Source organism: Microtus pennsylvanicus, chromosome 4, assembly GCF_037038515.1.
Source record: "Microtus pennsylvanicus isolate mMicPen1 chromosome 4, mMicPen1.hap1, whole genome shotgun sequence".
Classification (NCBI taxonomy): domain Eukaryota; kingdom Metazoa; phylum Chordata; class Mammalia; order Rodentia; family Cricetidae; genus Microtus; species Microtus pennsylvanicus.
In genome coordinates, this window is record NC_134582.1 from 71,374,745 (window position 1) to 71,395,081 (window position 20,337).

Below are 20,337 nucleotides of genomic sequence, written 5' to 3' on the forward strand. Positions count from 1 at the left end.
CAGTCTATGTTCGTCCTCTAATCTTAAAGTTAGAATTTGAAGAGTCTGGCCAGTATTGTCAGTGACTGAGACCCCATTTTCTGAGAAGTGAATTTGTGCCCCAACTTTGGACAGGAGGTCTCTGCCCAGCAGTGGGTAGGGGCATTCCAGCACCATGAGGAAGGAATGAGTCACTTGACCAGTGTTTAAATTAACTTTTCTTTCTGTGGTCCATCGGTATATCTTTCCCCCGGTGGCCCCCTGAACCCAAGAGGTTTTTGAACTCAAAGGTCCATTTGCTTGTGTGAGGACCGAATGCTGGGCTCCAGTATCTACCAAAAAGGTTGTAAGGTGCCTCCCCACTAGAAGGGTTACCCGGGGCTGGGGGGGGGGGACTCTGATCCCTGACCATCCTAATCACTGTCTTCCAAGGTCAGGCCTTTTTCTTGGGTTCAGCTGGACGTTTTGGGCAATCCTTAATCCAATGTCCTCTCCCCTTGCAATAGGCACACTGATCTCGGTCCACTCGTGGCTGCCTTTTGTCTCCCCTATCCTTGTCCTGGCACTTCTTAGGTTGCTCTACACTGCGTACCGTTGTGGCCAAGATCTTACTTAACTCACGGCTAGGCCTTTTATCTTGCTTGTTGTGGCGGTTACAAGGTCGTCTCACCCCAGTTCCATCTCCATTGTATAGACCCAGACCCCGGAACTGTGAGTTCGAGACCAGCCTGGTCTACAGACCTAGTTCCAGGACAGGCTCCAAAGCCACAGAGAAACCCTATCTCGAAAAACCAAAAAAAAAAAAAGAAAGAAAGAAAAGAAAAGAAAAACATGTAGCATGAAAAACAATAGTTTGCTTTCTTTTAAAAAAATAAATAAATTTAAATCAGACAGTGGTAGTACACACCTTTAATCCCAGCACTTGGGAGGCAGAGGCAGGTGGATCTCTGTGAGTTCAAGGCCAGCCTGATCTATAGAAGCTAGTTTTAGGATAAGCACAAAAGCTACAGAGAAACCTTGTCTAAAAAAGACCAAAAAAGTAAATTTTAAAAAAGCTAAAAAAAAAAAGGTGTTTTGTAAATTGATGTGATTTAGGATATATTTATTATATTGCACTATACACTTCTACTTCTGATCAAGAAAATTATATATATTGTTTACATTTTGGGGTCATTGTCTTCATTTGCTGCACATCTATTTAAAGGTTGTTTAATTTTATAATGTGAAACTTTAGTCTTTAAGCTAATCAGGCATTAAGAATTACACATCAATCGTCACCCATGGATTCAGTTGATTTCCTGTTGCCTGCCTGTGAGATGTAAGGACTCTCAGCTTCAGCACCACGTCTGCCTGCATGTCGCCATGCTCCCCGCCAAGATGGACTGAACATCTGATTTGTAATCAAGCCCCTCAGTTAAATGTTTTCTTTACAAGAGTTGCTGTGGTCATGGTGTCTCTTCACAAGAATAGAAAGACCTAAGACAGAAGTGGATCGAAGCTACTGAGGTGTTGCTGTGATAGGCCTACCCGACCTTGCTTTTGTTTGGATTGGACTTTGGCTTTGGAAAGCAGTGGAATACTAGTAGGAGCTGGATGACAATGGTGCCGACAATGATTTGAACTGTCAGGAGCTGGCTCAAGAGGTTTCAGACAATAATTTTAGTATGCTGCTGAGCAATCGTTTTTGTGATATTTTGGTGAAGGATGTGACTATTTTTTGCCCTTGTCTGAAGAGTCTGCCTGAGGTCAAAGTGAAGAGTTTTGGATTAATTCCATTGGCAGAAGAAATCTCAAAACAGTCTAGTATAGGCTCTGTCATATGGATATTAGTGGTAACTCTAATGAAGATTTATAATGAAAGGAGCAAGCTGAGCAAGATAAAATATTTGAGGAGAAAAATGGCACCAGAAAGTGGGTCGGAGCTAAATCCTCTGTTCAAGGAGATAAACAAATTAAGAAATGTAATAAAAGAAGTGGTAGCCTCAGGCAATGTTGGTAACACCTTTAACCTGGAGGCAGAGGCTGGCAGACATCCTCGAATTCAAGGCCAGCCTGGTCTGCAGCCCAAGGTTAAGGACAGTCAAGCTTAGTGAGTGAAAGACTGAAAGCTGGTGAGGATGTAATTAAACAAGGGGACCATATCCCAGCCCCAACATTGGCCGTGTGGTTCTGGCTTTAGTGTTAAGGAGAAGAAAGGAGTTAAGATCTTGTGGTTCTGGTTAGCTGGAACTGAAAAATCAGCTGTGATTAACAAAACACCAGAACTACTAAAGCAAAATTTTGCTTTGCCGGGATTCTTGATGCTGTCGGCTGGAGCTGAGAAATTAGTAGTGATTAAGAAGAGACTAGCCGCTCTCTCCTCCAGCCCGGCAAGGTGCCCAAGGGAAAGAAGGCCAAGGGGAAGAAGGTGGCCCAGGCCCCTGCCATAGTGAAGAAGCAGGAGGCGAAGAAGGTGGTGAATCCTTTGTTTGAGAAGAGGCCTAAGAACTTCGGCATTGGGCAGGACATCCAGCCCAAGAGAGATCTCACACGCTTCGTTAAATGGCCCCTCTACATCAGGCTGTAGCGGCAGAGGGCCATCCTTTACAAGCGGCTCAAAGTTCCTCCTGCCATTAACCAGTTCACCCAGGCCCTGGACCGGTAAACAGCTACCCAGTTGCTTAAACTTGCCCACAAGTACAGGCCAGAGACCAAGTAGGAAAAGAAGCAGAGGCTGCTGGCTCCTGCTGAGAAGAAAGCTGCTGGCAAAGGGGATGTTCCAACTAAGAGACCACCTGTCCTTCGAGCGGGCATCATTACAGTCACCACTTTGGTAGAGAACAAGAAGGCTCAGCTGGTGGTGATTGCCCATGACATAGACCCCATTGAGCTGGTAGTCTTCCTGCCTGCTCTGTGTCGCAAGATGGGGGTCCCCTACTGCATCATCAAGGGAACGGCCAGGCTGGGGCGACTGGTCCATAGGAAGACGTGCACCACTGTTGCCTTCACACAGGTTAACTCGGAAGACAAGGGTGCTCTGGCCAAGCTAGTGGAAGCTATTAGGACCAATTACAACGACAGATATGATGAGATCCGCCGCCACTGGGGAGGCAACGTCCTGGGTCCTAAATCTGTGGCTCGAATTGCCAAGCTGGAAAAGGCAAAGGCCAAAGAACTCGCCACTAAACTGGGTTAAATGTACTGCTGAGTTTTCTGTACATAAATATAATTACAAAACTTAAAAAAAATAAAAAATAAAAAAAAGAAGAGACTAGCCTCACTGAGATGAAATCTTCTGGGAAGAGTTTCCTGAGAGCATAGAGAAGCTGTGTTCCAGGGACAGCCAAGGTTGTACCTCGTGCTAGCAGCCGGACTTGGTAATGTGCAAGCATCGCCCAGGTGGTACTGGTTTTGAAGGCATGAAGGGGTCATGGAGAGCAGCTGAGGCTTGACACTAAGACAGGAGAGGCCATTGGTCTTCACCCAGCCCCAGCAGCAGTTAAAGGACCAGGACTGAAGCAATCATGCGAAGTTCAGGCTTGGCACCATGAGATCCTATGAGAGGCTGTTGGTGGAAATGCAGCCCTGTTGCAGCAGAAGATTCCAGAGTTTTGGAGATGTCAGTACCATGGGAGGACCACCAGGAACAGAAGTAGTAGTGGGGTGGAGCCAGCCAGAAGATGAGCTATATGTACTGCAGAGGACAGAGCCAGAAAATGACCCTTTAGAGAAAATCGCGAGAGGATTCCAGCCATTGGACAGTTGGAATTTTGTAATTAAAAACTATCCAAGAAATGCCAGAGTCGTGGGATACCTGTCGAGGAGAGTGCAAACACCAGCCACTCCCTGGTTAGAGAAAGATATGGGTTCCAGTCAACAAAGCTGAATGGAATTGGAGATATGGATAACATTTCGACAGGAGACATGGAGATGCAGAGTTTGGAGTTTGCCCAGCTGGTTTTGGTCTTGCTTTGGTGGAGTATTTCCCACTATGCTCCCTTTCCTATGTTTTGAAATGGTAATGTATATCCTGTGTATATAGTGTATATTATACGTTAGACGTATGTGATCTGATTTTTTTTTTTTTTGGTTTTTTGAGACAGGGTTTCTCTGTGGTTTTAGAGCCTGTCCTGGAACTAGCTCTGTAGACCAGGCTGGTCTCGAACTCACAGAGATCCGCCTGCCTCTGCCTCCCGAGTGCTGGGATTAAAGGCGTGCGCCACCACCGCCCGGCTGTGATCTGATTTTTGATTTGACTTTACAGGGGATTATAGTTGAGAGATTACATGAATCTCAGAAGGTACTTTGAACTTTTAAACATTGTTGAGGTATGTGCATTTTGCTATGATATCATTAAAGGTTTATGGAGGTCAGGAAGTGGAAAAAAAATAGTCACCCATGTTTGCCATACTTATAGTTAGGCTAGCCAGATTCTCTAGATGCACAGATATTGTACTCCACATAGATACATAATCTTCAAGCACTTCAAAGAACTATAGAATATGACATTTAAATAACTCAGGGTTCTGTTGATGTGAGACACAATTGCTTCTGGCAGCATTGATCTATTCTTAAGAGAATGTTGGGCACTGAAGACACTCCACTTAGAGCTTGTTTTCTTCTTTGCAAAACTGACCTTTGGACAAAGAACTTCCCTTGCCTCAACTACTAACAGTATGCACACTGTCTAAACTGGACAAGCAGGATACAAGCAAAAACTCTGCCAAACCTTGCCCAAACAGGGTAGGACAATCTTTCTAGCATCACTTTACAATATACATGGACTGACAGTGGGATGTGAGGGTGACTGGAGGGTCTGATACCCACGGCTGAAAAGTTGGAACCTAGATATTTATATGTGGTAACAACAAAGGGGTGGCCACCATGAACTGAAAACTAGCAATGTATGTAGGGTAGCAATGAGGGGAAGAAGTGCCCCACAGGTCCTGACTTCTATCACCTTATTTATGGACAAAGGAAAGATCCACATACTTACTTAACATTGTTTTTGCAGTTGTGGCTGGTATTGCCTAGGAGTATAAGCTGAGAAGTAGTCTGGTGTCTTAAGCCCTAAACTCTAGCTGTGTATATGGATGTCAGTTAGGTATCTAGTAAAGTCTAAATTTAATAATGTATATACAGTGGAAATGAGTGATGCTCAGCAGGGTGTGATACAGAGTATTGCATATAGGACCGAAGCAAAGGCCAGGTTGGATTGAGGGTTCTGACATGACACGAATCATTGTATTTATGAATGCTGAAATGAGCAAGGGGATATGCCCAGCAAGGCCTGATACCTACCATAATATGTGAAGCGGTGGACAGGAATCCAGTGGGATCTGATTCGTAACAGTATTCGCAACAGGGCTGTAAGGGGACCTGATACCTACCAGTGTATGTGGGGTGGGAGCTACAAGGAGTAAAGCTTATAAGTTTATATGTGCTGGACATGATTTTATCTGTTGCTGACCCAAATTGCTTTGCTGGGTTTATGCCATGCTTATGACCTGTCTTCTGGTGTCCCACATAAACTTTAATGTGTCAGGCCCCATTGAGCACCCCACCAAATTTGCTGTAAAACTTACAACACTAGTTATCAGACTTTACTGAAAAACCTCATGTCTCTGCTTCCAATAGAAATACACTACTAACTGTCATGCCTCGATGCACACTCTGACCCCAGGCAAAACCCCACATACACTGCCAGGTTCAGATCCTGCAGAATATCCCCTGATCCACCACATCACATGTACCATGAGGTATAAGCCCTCAGCAAGCCTGGGTCCACCGCAAATCTCCATATACACTGCTAGGAATTGGGCCCCAGGGTATAATTAATCCCCCGATATCTCTCATACGCTGCTATGTTATAGGGCCCTCTGGACAATCTCACTTCCCTACACATAAAGTGCTATATATAAGGCCTTGAAAAACAGTGCCTTCCCTCACCTTCTCACCACCACATAAGCTTTGCGCTAAGTCTTCCTGGAACCCTTTCCTTCTTCACCCATATAAGTATTAATCAAGCCCTGTTGGGTATGCTCTCCCACCCTATTACGGCCCCAAATGCACTACAAGTTTTCAGGCAATACAATGTACTCCTTGTCATCACATATAAACTTCTAAGTATCAGACCTAACTGCACAATATCTCTACCTGATGCCACACAGACAGTGTAAGGTACCAGGCCAATCTTCCATGTTACATACATAGCTATATATCTGGCCTTGTTAATCAACCCCAAACCCCTGACACCAAAACCCTACATACATAACTAGTTATTAGGCCACACACTCCTGAAGCCCCCATACACTGTTATTTATCACATACTATTGGACTCCGAACCTCACCCCACACATTCTGCATAGATCGGACTTGCTGGATACCCTCATTCTCTGCTAATATTCCACTAAACTGCTGAAGACCAGGTTCTATTGCACAGCCTTCATACTCCAGGTGCACTATTAGATATCAGAACCATTTACACACTGCCTTCCCTTCCTGATATACATAGATTACTAGGTATCCCTTCCACCCTTCACTGCCAACATATACACACTGCTCAGTGTCCTTCTGGACACTCTTACCCGATGGCATTCCCCATCCCATAACTATAACTAAGTATGAGGTACTACTGAACAACTTGTCCTCTATCTCAACCAGAACCAACTCAAGGTATCAGGACCTACAGAACAAACTTGCCATTGTTCCATATACATATTACTTGGTGTCAGACCCTCCCAGACATCAACTATCCACTGTTGCTGACTAATTTATATTAATAGTTTTGGCCCATGTTGTACATACTTTATATAAGCTTTAGGTGTCAGATTTACTGAGCAATATCTCCAGGCCAGTGCCCTATAAATAATGTTAGTTTCCAGACCCTACATGATATCCCCAGCACCTGCTGTCTTTATTGGGCACCCTCGTCATCTTCCGTATCACATATACTGTTAAGTGTCAGGCCCTTTTGAATATCACCCAACTACTGCTGCACCAAGTGGAGTCACCCAGCAGTGGCTAGGGATCAAGTGTATATGGGGTTTTGATGATGGTGCAAAGGTTTGTCTAGAAAGTCTGGAAACCTAGCTGTATATGTGGGATGGCAGCTTTAGGGGAGTAGGGGAATCCAGTATGATCTGGTATTTATCATTTTGCATGGGAAGAAGGGAAGTGTCCAGCTGGAACTAATATATAGCAGTATAAGTGGGGGATTAGACTAAGGTTTAATAACGAACTATATGTGGGTTGGCTGTGAGAGTTGGAGGGTATCTTATAGGGTTTTATATCTAGTGTTGTATGTGAGATATTGACTCAGGGACTTGGCTGGAATGTCTAATACGTAGAAATTTATTTTGGGAAGCAGGTGTGTGTCTGACATAGTTTGAAAACTAGCAGTATATGTGGTGTGACAATGAAGGTATTGTCGGGGTCCAGCCCCAACAAGTTTGTATGTTCCAGAGTAGGGTCATGTGGATTAGAAATGTTGGACAAAATAGACAGAGACACAAAAGTAATACAAAGACATAGAATAGTACCAAGAGGGCAACTCAGGGAATACTAAATAACGAATCCACCTGCGTTTATTTTCCATATGCTTATATACCCCCAATCCAATGGGGGTAAAGAAAGCAAAAGACTGCTTTAACATGACACAAAGGACAACCAGAACAGTTACTTGCTTCAATACTTGAATCATCGAGTCACTGTTTCCTGAGTTAAGCATTCTGATGTTTTGGGCAGGATATGCAGCGAATACACCTTAGTCCAAGTATCCTGTAGGCAGCCACTCCCTAAGTCAAACCTCCTCTATTTTAAAACGAAGGAGCAGGAATACACTTGAATTCTCTGACCTTTGGTCAAAGTGGAGCGGATCCACCTTAATGTTGAAAACACCAACTATACTCTAGGCCAGGATATCTTGTTTGTGGCCACACCTGTTGTCAACAACCTGTTGGGGGCTCTGTACCCTAGCAAAGACCCCCCCCACACACACACGGCTAGGTTCAGACCTCTGTAGACAAATCCCCATCTGACATATCATAGACACTGCAAGATATGAGATCCAGATGGGCATCCCTACCACCAGCAATGCTTCACACATACTGCTAGGAAGTAGTGATCTGCTACCCAACTTATGCTGCTAGTTTTCAAACCCTGTTGAACACCTTCCTGTTTTTTCCAGATACAAAAGTCTAGGTGTCAGCCTTCATTGGTAATGTCTCCACCTGCTGCAATTGCCCATAAAGCCCTATATGTCAAAGCCAGCTGGACCCATGCTCCTATCCCACATATAGTACTGTTGGCTGTTTCAAACATACTCCCATTGTTGCCCAACATACACTAATATTTATCAGGCCATGTTGGATATTACTGATACCATCCTACATATTCTACACACTAAGAACTAATAGACACTTCACACCTCTAGTCCCTGAGATTTGATGGCTAGCCACTTACACCATTGAAGTCCCAGGCTCTACTAGATATTTATCCTTCTATGTAGCTTTACATGTACTGCTATCTAGCAGGTTTAACAGGAGCTCTCCTAAACACCCCATAAAAAATTCTAGGTATCAAGCCATTTTGAACACATTATTTGTCCTTTCCACTTGTCATCCCAAATACACTACTATCATTTAGGCCATGCTGACTACTGTAGGATTTGGGTGGGAGAGACTAGATCCATGGTACTCTCTCCTCTAGAGACTATAGGGATGCTTTTATCCAGGGGTCAAAAGCTGTCCTTAGAGATGAGCAGTGGCTTTGCACCTGAGACGCAGGTTTTCTTTCTCAATGCCAACATCTCAGGCTAAAGTGTTCATGGCTGCACAGTCTTTACTCATATTCCCAGCCAACCCTCCCTACACAAAAGTGTCCCTTCCTCTTCTGACTCACTGAACCAGCATGCATTGGGGATGTGTCTCTAAGGCTGAGATTAAGGAAGGAGGATGAGGGATATAGGAGGCTAAACCAACAGTAGCCAGGGGAGACTGAAGGACAAGAGGATGTAGCTCTCTCTGGAGATACTGTTGGGCCCTGGGATTTACTCATCTTGAAAAGGATGTCAGGAGGCTGCCCAACACAAAAATCTCACCGTCTGCTAATTATATATTATCTTGCTTCTTATGCTTACTCCATGGAGGTCATCTACCAACCTGGTCACACTGAGAGCCTAGGTTCCACAGTCATCACCGACAACTGTAGCATCTCACAGTGAGTGTCTGGTGTGGGACCAAGGCCTCGCCTAAGATTGCACTTCTAGCTTAGCACAGCTGTGAGCAAAGATGCTGCCAGACTGCCTTCATGGAAGAAACTGAAGCTCTAAAGGGAAAAAGGTTTTTCTAAAGATAGTGAAGAGGACTCACAACATACACCATGTGAATTCAAATATAATCACTGTAGAGATGGGCACCAAGTGAGCACCAGCTTGGAGCATGGGCTATTTGGGGACTACATTCTCAATCTGGTTAACCTGCCCTGGGAAGATTGTGATAGTCACTCTGGTAGAAGAAATCTTTCCTCATGTGAGAAGCCCTCTTTTCTTTCTTCAAGCCCTGGCCCAGAGATATGAAGGGAAATATAATAAAGCAAGATAGGGCAATTGTCCTATCAAGCATTTGAGGTTACCCCCTATATGGGACTAATGACTGATATATTTTAGTACTTGGTTCCCCAGTTGGTGGAACTGTCTGGCAAAGGTTAGGAAATATGGTTTTGTTGGAGGAGTTGTGTCACTGGGGGTAGGCTTTGAGTTTTTAAAAGTCCACTCCATCCCAGCTAGCCCTTTATGCCTTGCGTTTGTCTATCAAGATATAAACTTTCAGCTACTGCTTCAAAGCCCTGCCTGCCTGTTCACTTCCAAGCTCCCTGTCATGATCATTATGGACTCTAGCCCTCTGAAATTATAACCTCCATTATAACCTCTTCTAGAAAATCAATTGGTAATGCTGTCTTATCAAAGCAATAGAAAGTAACTAAGACAGGGCTGGGAGGGATTCTAACTCCAAGGCAGCTTTGGGCATCCTTTTACGCATGTTCCCAATATGCGGAAGATAAAATGGAAGACCAGCCCTTGGTTAAATTTCCTGGTGACTTGGATTTCTGGTGGAGAAAACTATCTGTTTGTATACCTCCTCTCTGTGCTAGACAGAGCCTCTTTGCTGGGCATGCAGGCACATTGTCTCCTGGACTTTTCTGCCTGGTTCATGCTACAGATGTCTCAATCCACACAGGCTGATTTCCCACTCCATGAGTCAGTGTCCATGATGTTTCATCACTTAAAAATAGAAAGACATATGAAAGTAACTTTTGGCAACTGAACTATATGGTACTTATTAATTTACAACCCTGCTGTGTCATAGTTTCCTACCTGATTCCTCCCTTCTGAACATCTGTTTCCTTTAGTCAACACTTCTTCAATGCCTCCACAGCCACTGGTAACCATTTCTGTTGTCTATGTCCAGGTCAACTTTCTCAAGTTCCAGATAATAAGGAAACTGTTGCTTTGTCCATCTGAGGTGCAAGTTACATATTCCATAAATATGTTTAACTATTCTAAGTCAGTTGCAAAGAACATTAGAAAAATCATTAATTAAAATATAGAAGTATATTTTGGTCCGCCACCTACCTCATTTTATGTTACTCCATTCTCCCATTCCACTGGAGCCACTTTCTTCTGGGAAGCATGGCTTCTCCTTTGGGGAAAGAGGCAGCAACACAGGCTTTGAAAACAATTCACCGTTCTCCTCTTCACCCTCTTCCAGCATCCCCTTATGTTGTGGGAAGAGGCTGTGATCACACTCTGGGGCTGGGCACTGGTGGAGTATAGTTCCTTGTGATGAGTGCCTGTGGTTGTGACACTTTGAGGTGCCTCCATGGAGCTCATTATAGACGATGTGTTCTGGGGAGATGAGCTGTTTTTTGGGTTGGTTTTACTCTGTGGTGTTATCTGGGCAATCTCATTTCTAGAAAGAATATTTTTTGAGGATGTGCTGCCTAAGGCCACCACCTTTGAGGTCGTACATCTCTTCTGAATAATGCTTCTCATGAGATGAACAGCTACATGACCGCATTCAGAAGCTACTTTAGGAAAGATGGTTCTCTTCTGTTGACAACACAGAATGTCAGGCATGCTGAGCCTTCTGCTCCCCTCCTTCATTGCAATCTTGTCATTGCCATGAAACTTGTGTTTTGCCAGAAAGGTGTTAGTTGGAAAAGCAGGATCACTCCCTGGGCCATTTAGGGAGAAGCGAGCCATGGGAAGACATAAAGGTGTACTGGCAACATCAAACTGCATAGGCTTAATTTGATGATGTATATTGCTTCTCAAGAATGACTGGTGCTTTAATATTAAATAAGTTGCCATGATGTTATTAAATTTTTTTTTATGTAAAGAGTCTCTAATGTCTTTGGGACTGTAGCCCATGACCTGCATGGCTGACACAATATTGAGGTTTGGTTTTCTAGGGAGCATCTCCAAAGAAGATGATAATTTTAAAAGTACTTCACTGTTCTTGAGCCACAGATGTCTCATAATGTCATGTATCTTGGGTCTCTGCTCAGAGTCAATAGTGAATAACTTCACAATGAGGTTGACAATGTATTCTGGAAGCTTTGATGGGATGTAGTAATGTGGATCTTTCATCTCCACCTTCATGTCTTTATATGTTGTTGCTTTGAATGGGAGGTAGCCCGTCACCATGATATATAGAACTACTCCCATGCTCCAGATGTCAGGGGTCTTGGGATCATATTCTTGGCCATTGAAAAGCTCTGGAGCACAGTATGGAAGGGTACCACAGAAAACCTTTAATTTCTGCCCCACAGTTACTTTTGTAGCCAGACCAAAGTCACACAGCTTGATACTTCCTTTGCTATCTAACAGTATGTTATCTGGTTTGATGTCCCTGTGTGCAATGTTATTCTCGTGGCAGTACTTAACTGCACATACGATCTGTGTGAAGATGTGTTGGGCCTCCTCTTCCTGCATGGAGCCTACCTCCACTATACGACCTGCCAGGTCACCCCCAGAGGCCAGTTCCATAACCATATAGATATGCTGAGTAGTTTCCATGACATGGAACAGCTTAATTATATTAGGATGATTCAATAATTTCATGATATCTACCTCATTTGTGATCAAGGTAGCTTTCTTTTTGTCCTTTTCCATAATCTTCAGAGCAACCTGTACGTCTGTATGGAGGTGACAGGCAAGTTTCACTTCAGCAAAGCTGCCTATACCAAGGGTATCGAGGATCATGTAATGATCTGTGGGAACCTCCTCCCCAGAGGAACTTTCCTTCAGGTCCTGGTGCATTGTTACCTCCTCGCTCCTCCTGTTACATATTGTCTGTCTCAGTATAAAATCACAATACTAGATTTAAAAAAATTATAAGTAAGTCTATGAGAGAAGTTCATAATCATCAAATTCCTATGTAAATAAAAGCAAAAATTCACCTAATGATGTACTCCAAAGTCATAGAAACAAAAGAATAAACTAAATCTAAAACAGTGAATGGCAATACATAGTAACTTTCAGAGATGAAATTAATAAAATAGAAACCAAAAGAACATCACAAAGGATCAAAGAAACAAAGAGTTGGTTATTACAAAAATAAGTAAAATTGACAAACCCTTACTCAAACTAACCAAATGAGAGAAGATATAAATTATTAAAAATTAGACATGAATAAAGGTGATGTTACAGCAGCTAACACTAAAATCAAGAACCCTAAGAGGAACATACATATATCCCCCTGGGAAAGGGAAATAGACAAAATCTCCTGAGTAAATTGGAAGAAGAGAGAGTGTGGAAAGGGAGAAGAGAAGGGAAAGGAAAGTGGAGAAGAGAACATGAGGGAACAGGACAGTCAAGTTGGGGGAAGGACAGACAGGGAGAGCAAGGAAAGAGATATCTTGAAAGAGGGAGCCATTATGGGGTTAGCAAGAAATGTGGCACTAGGGAAATTCCCAGGACTATACTAGGATGACCCCAGATGCTAAGCAATAATGGAGAGGGTGCCTGAACCTTAAATGTCATCATTGAACCTTCATACAGTAGCTGATGGAAGCAGATGCAGAGATCCACAGCTAATGACTGGCTGAGCTCCTGAAGTCCAGTCAAAGAGAGACAGGAGTGATATGAGCAAAGGGGTCAAGACCATGATGGGAAAACCCACGACCCAAGCTAGTGGGATCTCACTGACTCTAGACTAATAGTTGGGGATCCTACATAGGACCGAACTAGGCTCTCTGAATGTGGTTGACAGCTGCATGGCTTGGGCAGTTTGTGGAGCCAATAACAGTGGGGCCAGGATTTATTCCTAACATATGAACTGGCTACTGGGAGCCCATTCCCTATGAAGGGTTACCTTGTTCAGCCTAGATACAGTGGGGAGGGACTTTGTTGACTCCCCATGGGAGGCCTTATTCTCTCTGAGGAATGGATGCAAAGTGGAGTGGGGGACGGTGAGGGGAGTGTGAGGAGAGGAGGGAGGGGAAACCAGGATTTATATTAAAACTAAAAAAGATTGTTTTTAAAAATAATTTTTTAAAAAAGTTATGTAAAGTTAAACATTTAAAATGCAAAAAAGAAGCTCATTAGGGAAAATGGGAAAAGGGGGAGGCTCATTAGGGAGAGGGTTCTTGTTTTGAAAAGAAAAAAGGGGAAATGCTGTGGGATAATGCTCTTATACCCTGTAAAAATTTGTCACTCATATTGGTTTAATAAAACACTGATTGGCCAGTAACAAAGCAAGAAGTATAGATGGGGCAACCAGGCTAGGAGAATTCTGGGAAGAGAAAAGGCTCAGTCCGTAGTCACCAGCCCAATGCAGAAGAAGCAAGATGAGAATGCCTCACTGACAAAAGGTGCTAAGCCATGTGGTTAACATATACACAAAATATGGGTTAATTTAAGATAGAAGAGCTAGCTATAAATATGACAGAGCTTTTGGCCAAGCAGTGTTATAATTAATATCATTTTTGTGTGATTATTTGGGTCTGGGTGACTGGGAAGCATAAGGGCAGTCTCTGTTTACAGAAGGGAGGTAAATGTAGAAAAAGGAGGGAGGGAGATAACAATAAAGATCACTGAAAAAAGCCACAATTAATCATACTATTAACTATTTACCTTAAAAACCCTACAATATATATAATTCAGTATATAAATATGCATGGTTAGTTGTAATAAACTTTTCTCATCTGTGCTGATGGCGTTCCTTCCAAGAACCAAAGACCACCTAACAAAACCCCTAACAACAGACATGAAAAGCCCTCTTTTGAGTTGTTGGCTAGTACTGTCTAAAAGAATTCTAAAATACCGCAAAATATATAGTCTATTGCTGTTGTCCTTGGTTACCACCCAGGGGTGGAAGGCAAGGCCATGTTGCTGAAGATACTATGCACTTCAGAAACAGGACTCAGAGATCTTTGAGCTCAGATTAACCTTAATTCCTCTCCCAAAGAACTAGCTTTCATGGTACCAGAAGGTACCAAGAAAACTTCCAAATGTAAAGGCAACCAATAGTCCTACCTAGCTATGATACCTAGGAACTGTATCAGTGACCATCATGACATGATAACCCTATGGGTGCAGTAGTGACACACACACACACCTTGGTAATAGTCAATGGTTTCTTAATTGGTCTTAAACCCTGCACAACAAGAAGGATACCATGTCTGGAAAACCTAGCTAACTAATCAGTACTAGCAAAATCATGGTTATTGGAGGAAATCTACAAACACTAAGTTACTAAACAAACACAATCTCTAACAACAAATTACAAATGTGTCCTTTTACCAACAGATAAGTTTAGTCTTCACCCCTCATAAAAAAAAAACCCTTCTCTTTGAAACAGATGGAGACCACCATAGAAAACCAGTTCAACCAATCAATATTCAGAGTTGTAGAGCCCAGTCTCAATGGATACATCCACAAAAATTCAGGGAACATTGTGGAAGGGGCAGAGGGTGGGAGGTGGAAAGTTTGTTAGAGCCAGAGGATCAGGGAGTTTGCTGTCAAATTGTGTCTTGTAGTAACAGCAGGAGCTCAGAAAGCTATACCCATAAAGTCTCATCAACATAAGAGTACAAACGTGAGCTGAACAAGAATGCCAATGAACATGCAAACTGCAAGGAGAAAAGCCCATGAGGCCTCAACCCTACAACAATAACTGAGTAAATCTGGGAGTGAAAGAGGTAGCTCACTTGTTATCCAGTGCCAAATGGTCATGCATGCAAATACACATACATGTAACATATTATATGGATTCAACAGATATTTGGGGATATATTATATGCAAATACATATGTGCATGCAATAACAACTGATAGAAAAGAAGAAGTTATAAATTTGAAGAAGTGTGGGATGGGATATATGGGAGACCTTGAAAGGGAAGGGAGAAATGTTGAGATTAAAATACAATTATCCTAAAAAAGATCATTATGGAGTAGTTTGAAAAAAAACTTAGTCAATTATAATATCTGGAAGAAATAGACCAATTCCTAGAATCATACAACCTACCCAAATTTAGATAAGAAAAACAAAATCATGTAAATAGATCAATAACTAGGGACAACATTGAAATACTAATGGAAAAAACTGTCATAAAGAAAAGTCCAGGACCATTCAGACCAGCAGATAAATTATACCAGAACATTAAAAAAAGAATTAACATCAATGCTTCTGTTTTATTCCATAAAACAGAAAGGGAAGGAACACTCCAAATTCATTCTACAAAGTCAATATTACTGATACTAAAACCAAATAAAAACATTATAAGCAGAAAATATTATAATTTCCTTAATGAACATCACAATTCAACAATGTATCTAAAAGGCCATTGAAGCAGAATTAATAAAATCTCAGAGACAGAAATTGGGGTTCAACATAAAGTTCCAAAAAGCAGAGCAGCCAGCCACTGGCTCTTACCGCAACCTCAGTCCAAAATGGCAATCCTGCCTCCAGGCATCTCAGAATGAGACTGTGAATGAGAACTGTCTCCTTCCATTTTATAATCCTCTCTAGGGCTGGGATTAAAGGCATGCATCACTGGGATTAAAGACATGCACCTCACAGTTTCTATGGCAACTAGTATGGCTACTGAGGTTAAAGTGTGTGTTACCACTGCCTGGTCTGTAAGCCTGATAAGTGTGGCTGTTTTACTCTTTGTTCATCAGGTAAGCTTTTATTAAAATGCAAATGTAATGCCACTACAGACCATACCCCAGGATCAGGTGGATTCATCCAGGAATGTAAAATTAGTTCCTCATGCACAAACAATACAGCATATAAAAAGAATTTAGGGCAACATAATCAGTCCTAAAGAAATACAGCATTTTGCCATAAAATTAGACAGAACCAGAGATGCTTCAAATGGGACGATCCAGCTCCACAAATATCAATGTTTTCTATAATATTTGGTATCAGTGGATAAGGCAGGGGATCTGAATACAAAAGGGAAACCATCAGAAATATGAAAGAGGTCAGGGATAGCCACAGAATGCTACATAGGACCTGGGATTAGTTCAAAATTCTGGGCTTTCGGGGCTGGAGAGATGGCTCAGTGGTTAAGAGCATTGCCTGCTCTTCCAAAGGTCCTGAGTTCAATTCCCAGCAACCACATGGTGGCTCACAACCATCTGTAAAGAGGTCTGGCGCCCTCTTCTGGCCTTCAGGCATACAGACAGAATATTGTATACATAATAAATAAATAAATATTAAAAAAAAATTCTGGGCTTTCACGGCATTGGGGTTCTCCATTGAACCTGCTAGTATGACCAGAGGGCAATTGTATGAAACCCATTCCAAAGTGACTTGGACAACCCACAAAACAAAGCTGATTGAAGGACTCATGAAAGAGAGAAGTGCAGTGGCTGATGGCATTGGGCAGCGCTGTACCTGACTGCTAGCCAGAGACCAGGAAACATCTTCATGAATCTGGGGTGCTGCTTACTACTCTCTGCACTAGTGTACTTGTGGCGAAATCTCATATAAAACTGCAGTTAACTGTCTCAGCAATCCTCCCCACTTCCAACTGTGAATCCAGATTCATGAGCCCTCATTGGTCACATGCATTAACCAATCACACTGGCCAAGTGGGCTTGGCTCTTCTGATTGGTCAAGTTGAAATCATGTGACTTGTTCCTGTGGATACAGAGGAACTACTGGTGGAGATCCTGAGAGAACAGTTAAGAGATTGAGCCTCCTAATGCTCTATGCTTTGTTTCCAGGGATGTGCCTGTTCAGACCTGCCTCCTCCATCACACTGCCTTCTGTCTACAGAATTTATGACAGCACTTCTTCCTTTCCCAGGCCCCATTCATTTCTAAACAGACTTACTCTTTGAGGATCAGTTTTCATTTGCTCCCAGCAAATCACTAACTTCCACAGTAGTGGTTTTGCCCCCAAGATAGTCTGACACTTGATTTAAATAAGACAGAGCAAAAGTCAACATACATACTGGAGGCAGCTGGTAACATGTGGGGTGGGGCACTACTACAGGAACAGACTACATGCAGGAAATAAGCACATTAGACTATGCAGTCCAGTTACTCAGGGCTAGAGTGCTTATCTACTATGCAAGAAAGCCTAGACTCAATCTAGAATCCCACCAGTTTAAAAAGATTCAAAAGCGCTAATTAAAAGCTCTTTCTCGGTTCCTCGGGTACAAAAATTAATACTTTCTTCTAAAAATGGACACAAGAAGAAACAAACAAAAATACTCTTAAGTAGTGTGAACTAAAGTTGAAAAACAAATTAAGAAGTGTAGCTAAAAACTAATGAGGAAGGGTAATGAATAGCAAGCCTCTGGGGAAAAACAACAAAAGTCACAACTTGATAATTTATGCTTATGTCTTAGAAACTAGAAAGAAAGGTGTTAAACACAAAGGATGAACAAGAAGGGAAGTATTTATGAATCGAAAAAGCTCAGAGACCTGTCTGTAATATGATTGGGGCCGGCTTGTTGGGGTTTGTGTCCTGCCCAGTTCCCACAGCTGTTTGACCCCAAAGAAAATCACACAGCATGACTGTCTTACTCTCTGATCTTCAGGCAAGCTTTATTTATTAAAATACAAATGAAATTTCACTACATATGAGCTCTAAGGAGATTAAACAAAAATGTTACAAAACTACACTGCACGTGTCCGAAAGGGATAAGAGCAGTTCTACGGCCTTCAGTTACTCGTGTTCCCATTAATCTTTGGGGAAGAGACGTTTTTACAGCAAACTAAAACAAAAGTCTATATCCTCACCTCTAATGCTACCTATTCTTCACAGGCTCAATGGCTAATGAAAAGAATGGGATATCAAAAGGAAAAAAGGATTAGGAAGAGTTGCAAGGAATTATTGAATTTACAGTCCCACAGAGACAAAATCATGAACATGGATCAGGTTTTTTATAGGGGACGCTGAAAAATTACACGAAAAACTAATGAGCCTGTATGGACACGTAAATGGCCTCTCTCTCTCTCTCTCTCTCTCTCTCTCTCTCTCTCTCTCTCTCTCTCTCTCTCTCTCTCTCTCTCCCCCCCCCACTCTCTCTCTCCCTCCACTCTCTCTCTTCTCTCTCTCTCCTCTCTCTCTCCTCTTTTTCTCTCTCTCCTCTCTCTCTCCTCTTTTTCTCTCTCTCCTCTCTCTCTCATCTTTTTAAAAAGAAAACAAACTATCCATTTTAAAATTTTTACATATCAATCCCAGTTCCCACTCCCTCCCCTCTCCCCCTCCCCTCCCCCATCCACTCCTCAGAGAGGGTAGGACACATTACTTCAAGGAAGGACTAAGGCTCTCCCTACTATATCTAAGCTGAGCAAGGTATCCATCCAAACAGAATGGGTTCTGAAAAGCCAGTACACACAATAGGGATAAATCCTGGTCTCACTGCCAGTGGCCTGAAGTCTGTAAACGGCCCCTTTCTAAAGAAAAGTTGCAAGCTCTTCACCAGTTAGTCAGAGAGCAGTTTGAGAATTTTTGCATAGAACCCTCTTTTTCTCTCTGGAATTCTCCTGCTTTTGTTAAAAATAATCTTGTAACTGGAATTTGTTGATTGACTAATGGAATGTTAATGCCACCATGTGGCCAAGGGGAGCTTTACAGCCCAGTTTACCTCTGCCTAAAGATTGGCCTTTAAGAGTTTTGGATTTAGCCTTGCCACCGGACTTATTTACTGGGTCTTTGTCTCTTTTGGCCGACTTTCCCGCATCTTTCTTCTTGTCATCCTTGGGCAGCAAGATGAAGTTCGGGGAGTGGCGACGACCACTCAGAAGTGGTCCAAAGGCAAAGTTCAGGACAAGCTCAACAATCTAGTCCTGTTTGACAAGGCTACATACGACAAACTCTGTAAGGAAGTTCTCAACTATAAACTTATTACTCCAGCCGTGGTCTCTGAGAGACTGAAGATTCGCGGTTCCTTGGCCAGGGCAGCTCTTCAGGAGCTCCTTAGTAAAGGGCTTATCAAGCTGGTTTCAAAGCACAGAGCCCAAGTAATTTACACCAGAAACACAAAGGGTGGAGATGCCCCAGCTGCTGGTGAAGATGCATGAACAGGTTCAATCAGCTGTACATTTGGAAAAATAAAACAGACTGCTTTTATAGTATACATATTCATCTTGATGATAAGGTGCACTTCACCTTTTCTGTTCCCTCAGTCATAAAGAACCTTAGCTTTGGTATCATTGGAATGTGTTACCTTAAGACATGACAAACTTCCCTACTATGTGTCAATACTATATAGGAAAGTATTTAGAGCTATGAGGCAGGGTTTTCCTCAGGCTTATATTTGTCATATGGATGATCTCCTGTTAGCCACCTACAAAGAGGAAAAGTTACAATACGTATATAATGTGAGTCAGGATATGCTACATAAAAATGGGATTATTATTGCTCCTGAAAAGGTACAAAGATCAGACACTGTGATATTTGGGACAACTAGTTACCAAAACAATCGTTAAACCACACACACACAAAGTCCATTAGACAAGACAATTTAAAAACACTTAACAACTTTCAAAAACTATTAGAAGACATTAATTGGCTACAATCTACTTTAGGAATACTTAGTTATGCATTAACCAATCTATTAAAACTCTAGACGGAGAGAAGGTGTTGGACAGTCCTCAAATATTATCCCAAGAGGTAAGGGAAAACTATAGCTGTCTTAATCCAGACTAAAAGAAGCTTTCATATATCATGAGGATCCTTTGGTTCTATTAAGCTTATTTATTTTCTTCACTAAGTTGTCCCCTAAAGGTATTATGTCACAAGAGGGTAAACCTTTAGAATGGAATTATTTATGCCATAAGGGTCATAAAATACTAACTACTTATCTTACCCTTCTTGCTCAATTAGTAAATCAGGGGAGGAACCAATTTCAA

General features: G+C 42.3%; 1 protein-coding gene and 1 pseudogene across 1 annotated transcript; one reads left to right on the forward strand and one right to left on the reverse strand.

The window, feature by feature from the left end:
* Positions 1 to 1,877: 1,877 nt before the first annotated feature.
* On the forward strand, positions 1,878 to 3,184 carry LOC142849005 (large ribosomal subunit protein eL8 pseudogene; annotated as a pseudogene).
* Positions 3,185 to 10,597: 7,413 nt separating this feature from the next.
* On the reverse strand, positions 10,598 to 12,280 carry LOC142849006 (sperm motility kinase X-like). Its single transcript, XM_075971140.1, has one exon. It carries the CDS (start codon positions 12,278 to 12,280, stop codon positions 10,598 to 10,600), a length of 1,683 nt encoding a protein of 560 aa, XP_075827255.1.
* Positions 12,281 to 20,337: the final 8,057 nt, after the last annotated feature.

Excerpts from the sequence above, each read along its gene's own strand:
- LOC142849006 (XM_075971140.1), bottom strand. The coding sequence starts at position 12,280 with ATGCACCAGGACCTGAAGGAAAGTTCCTCTGGGGAGGAGGTTCCCACA.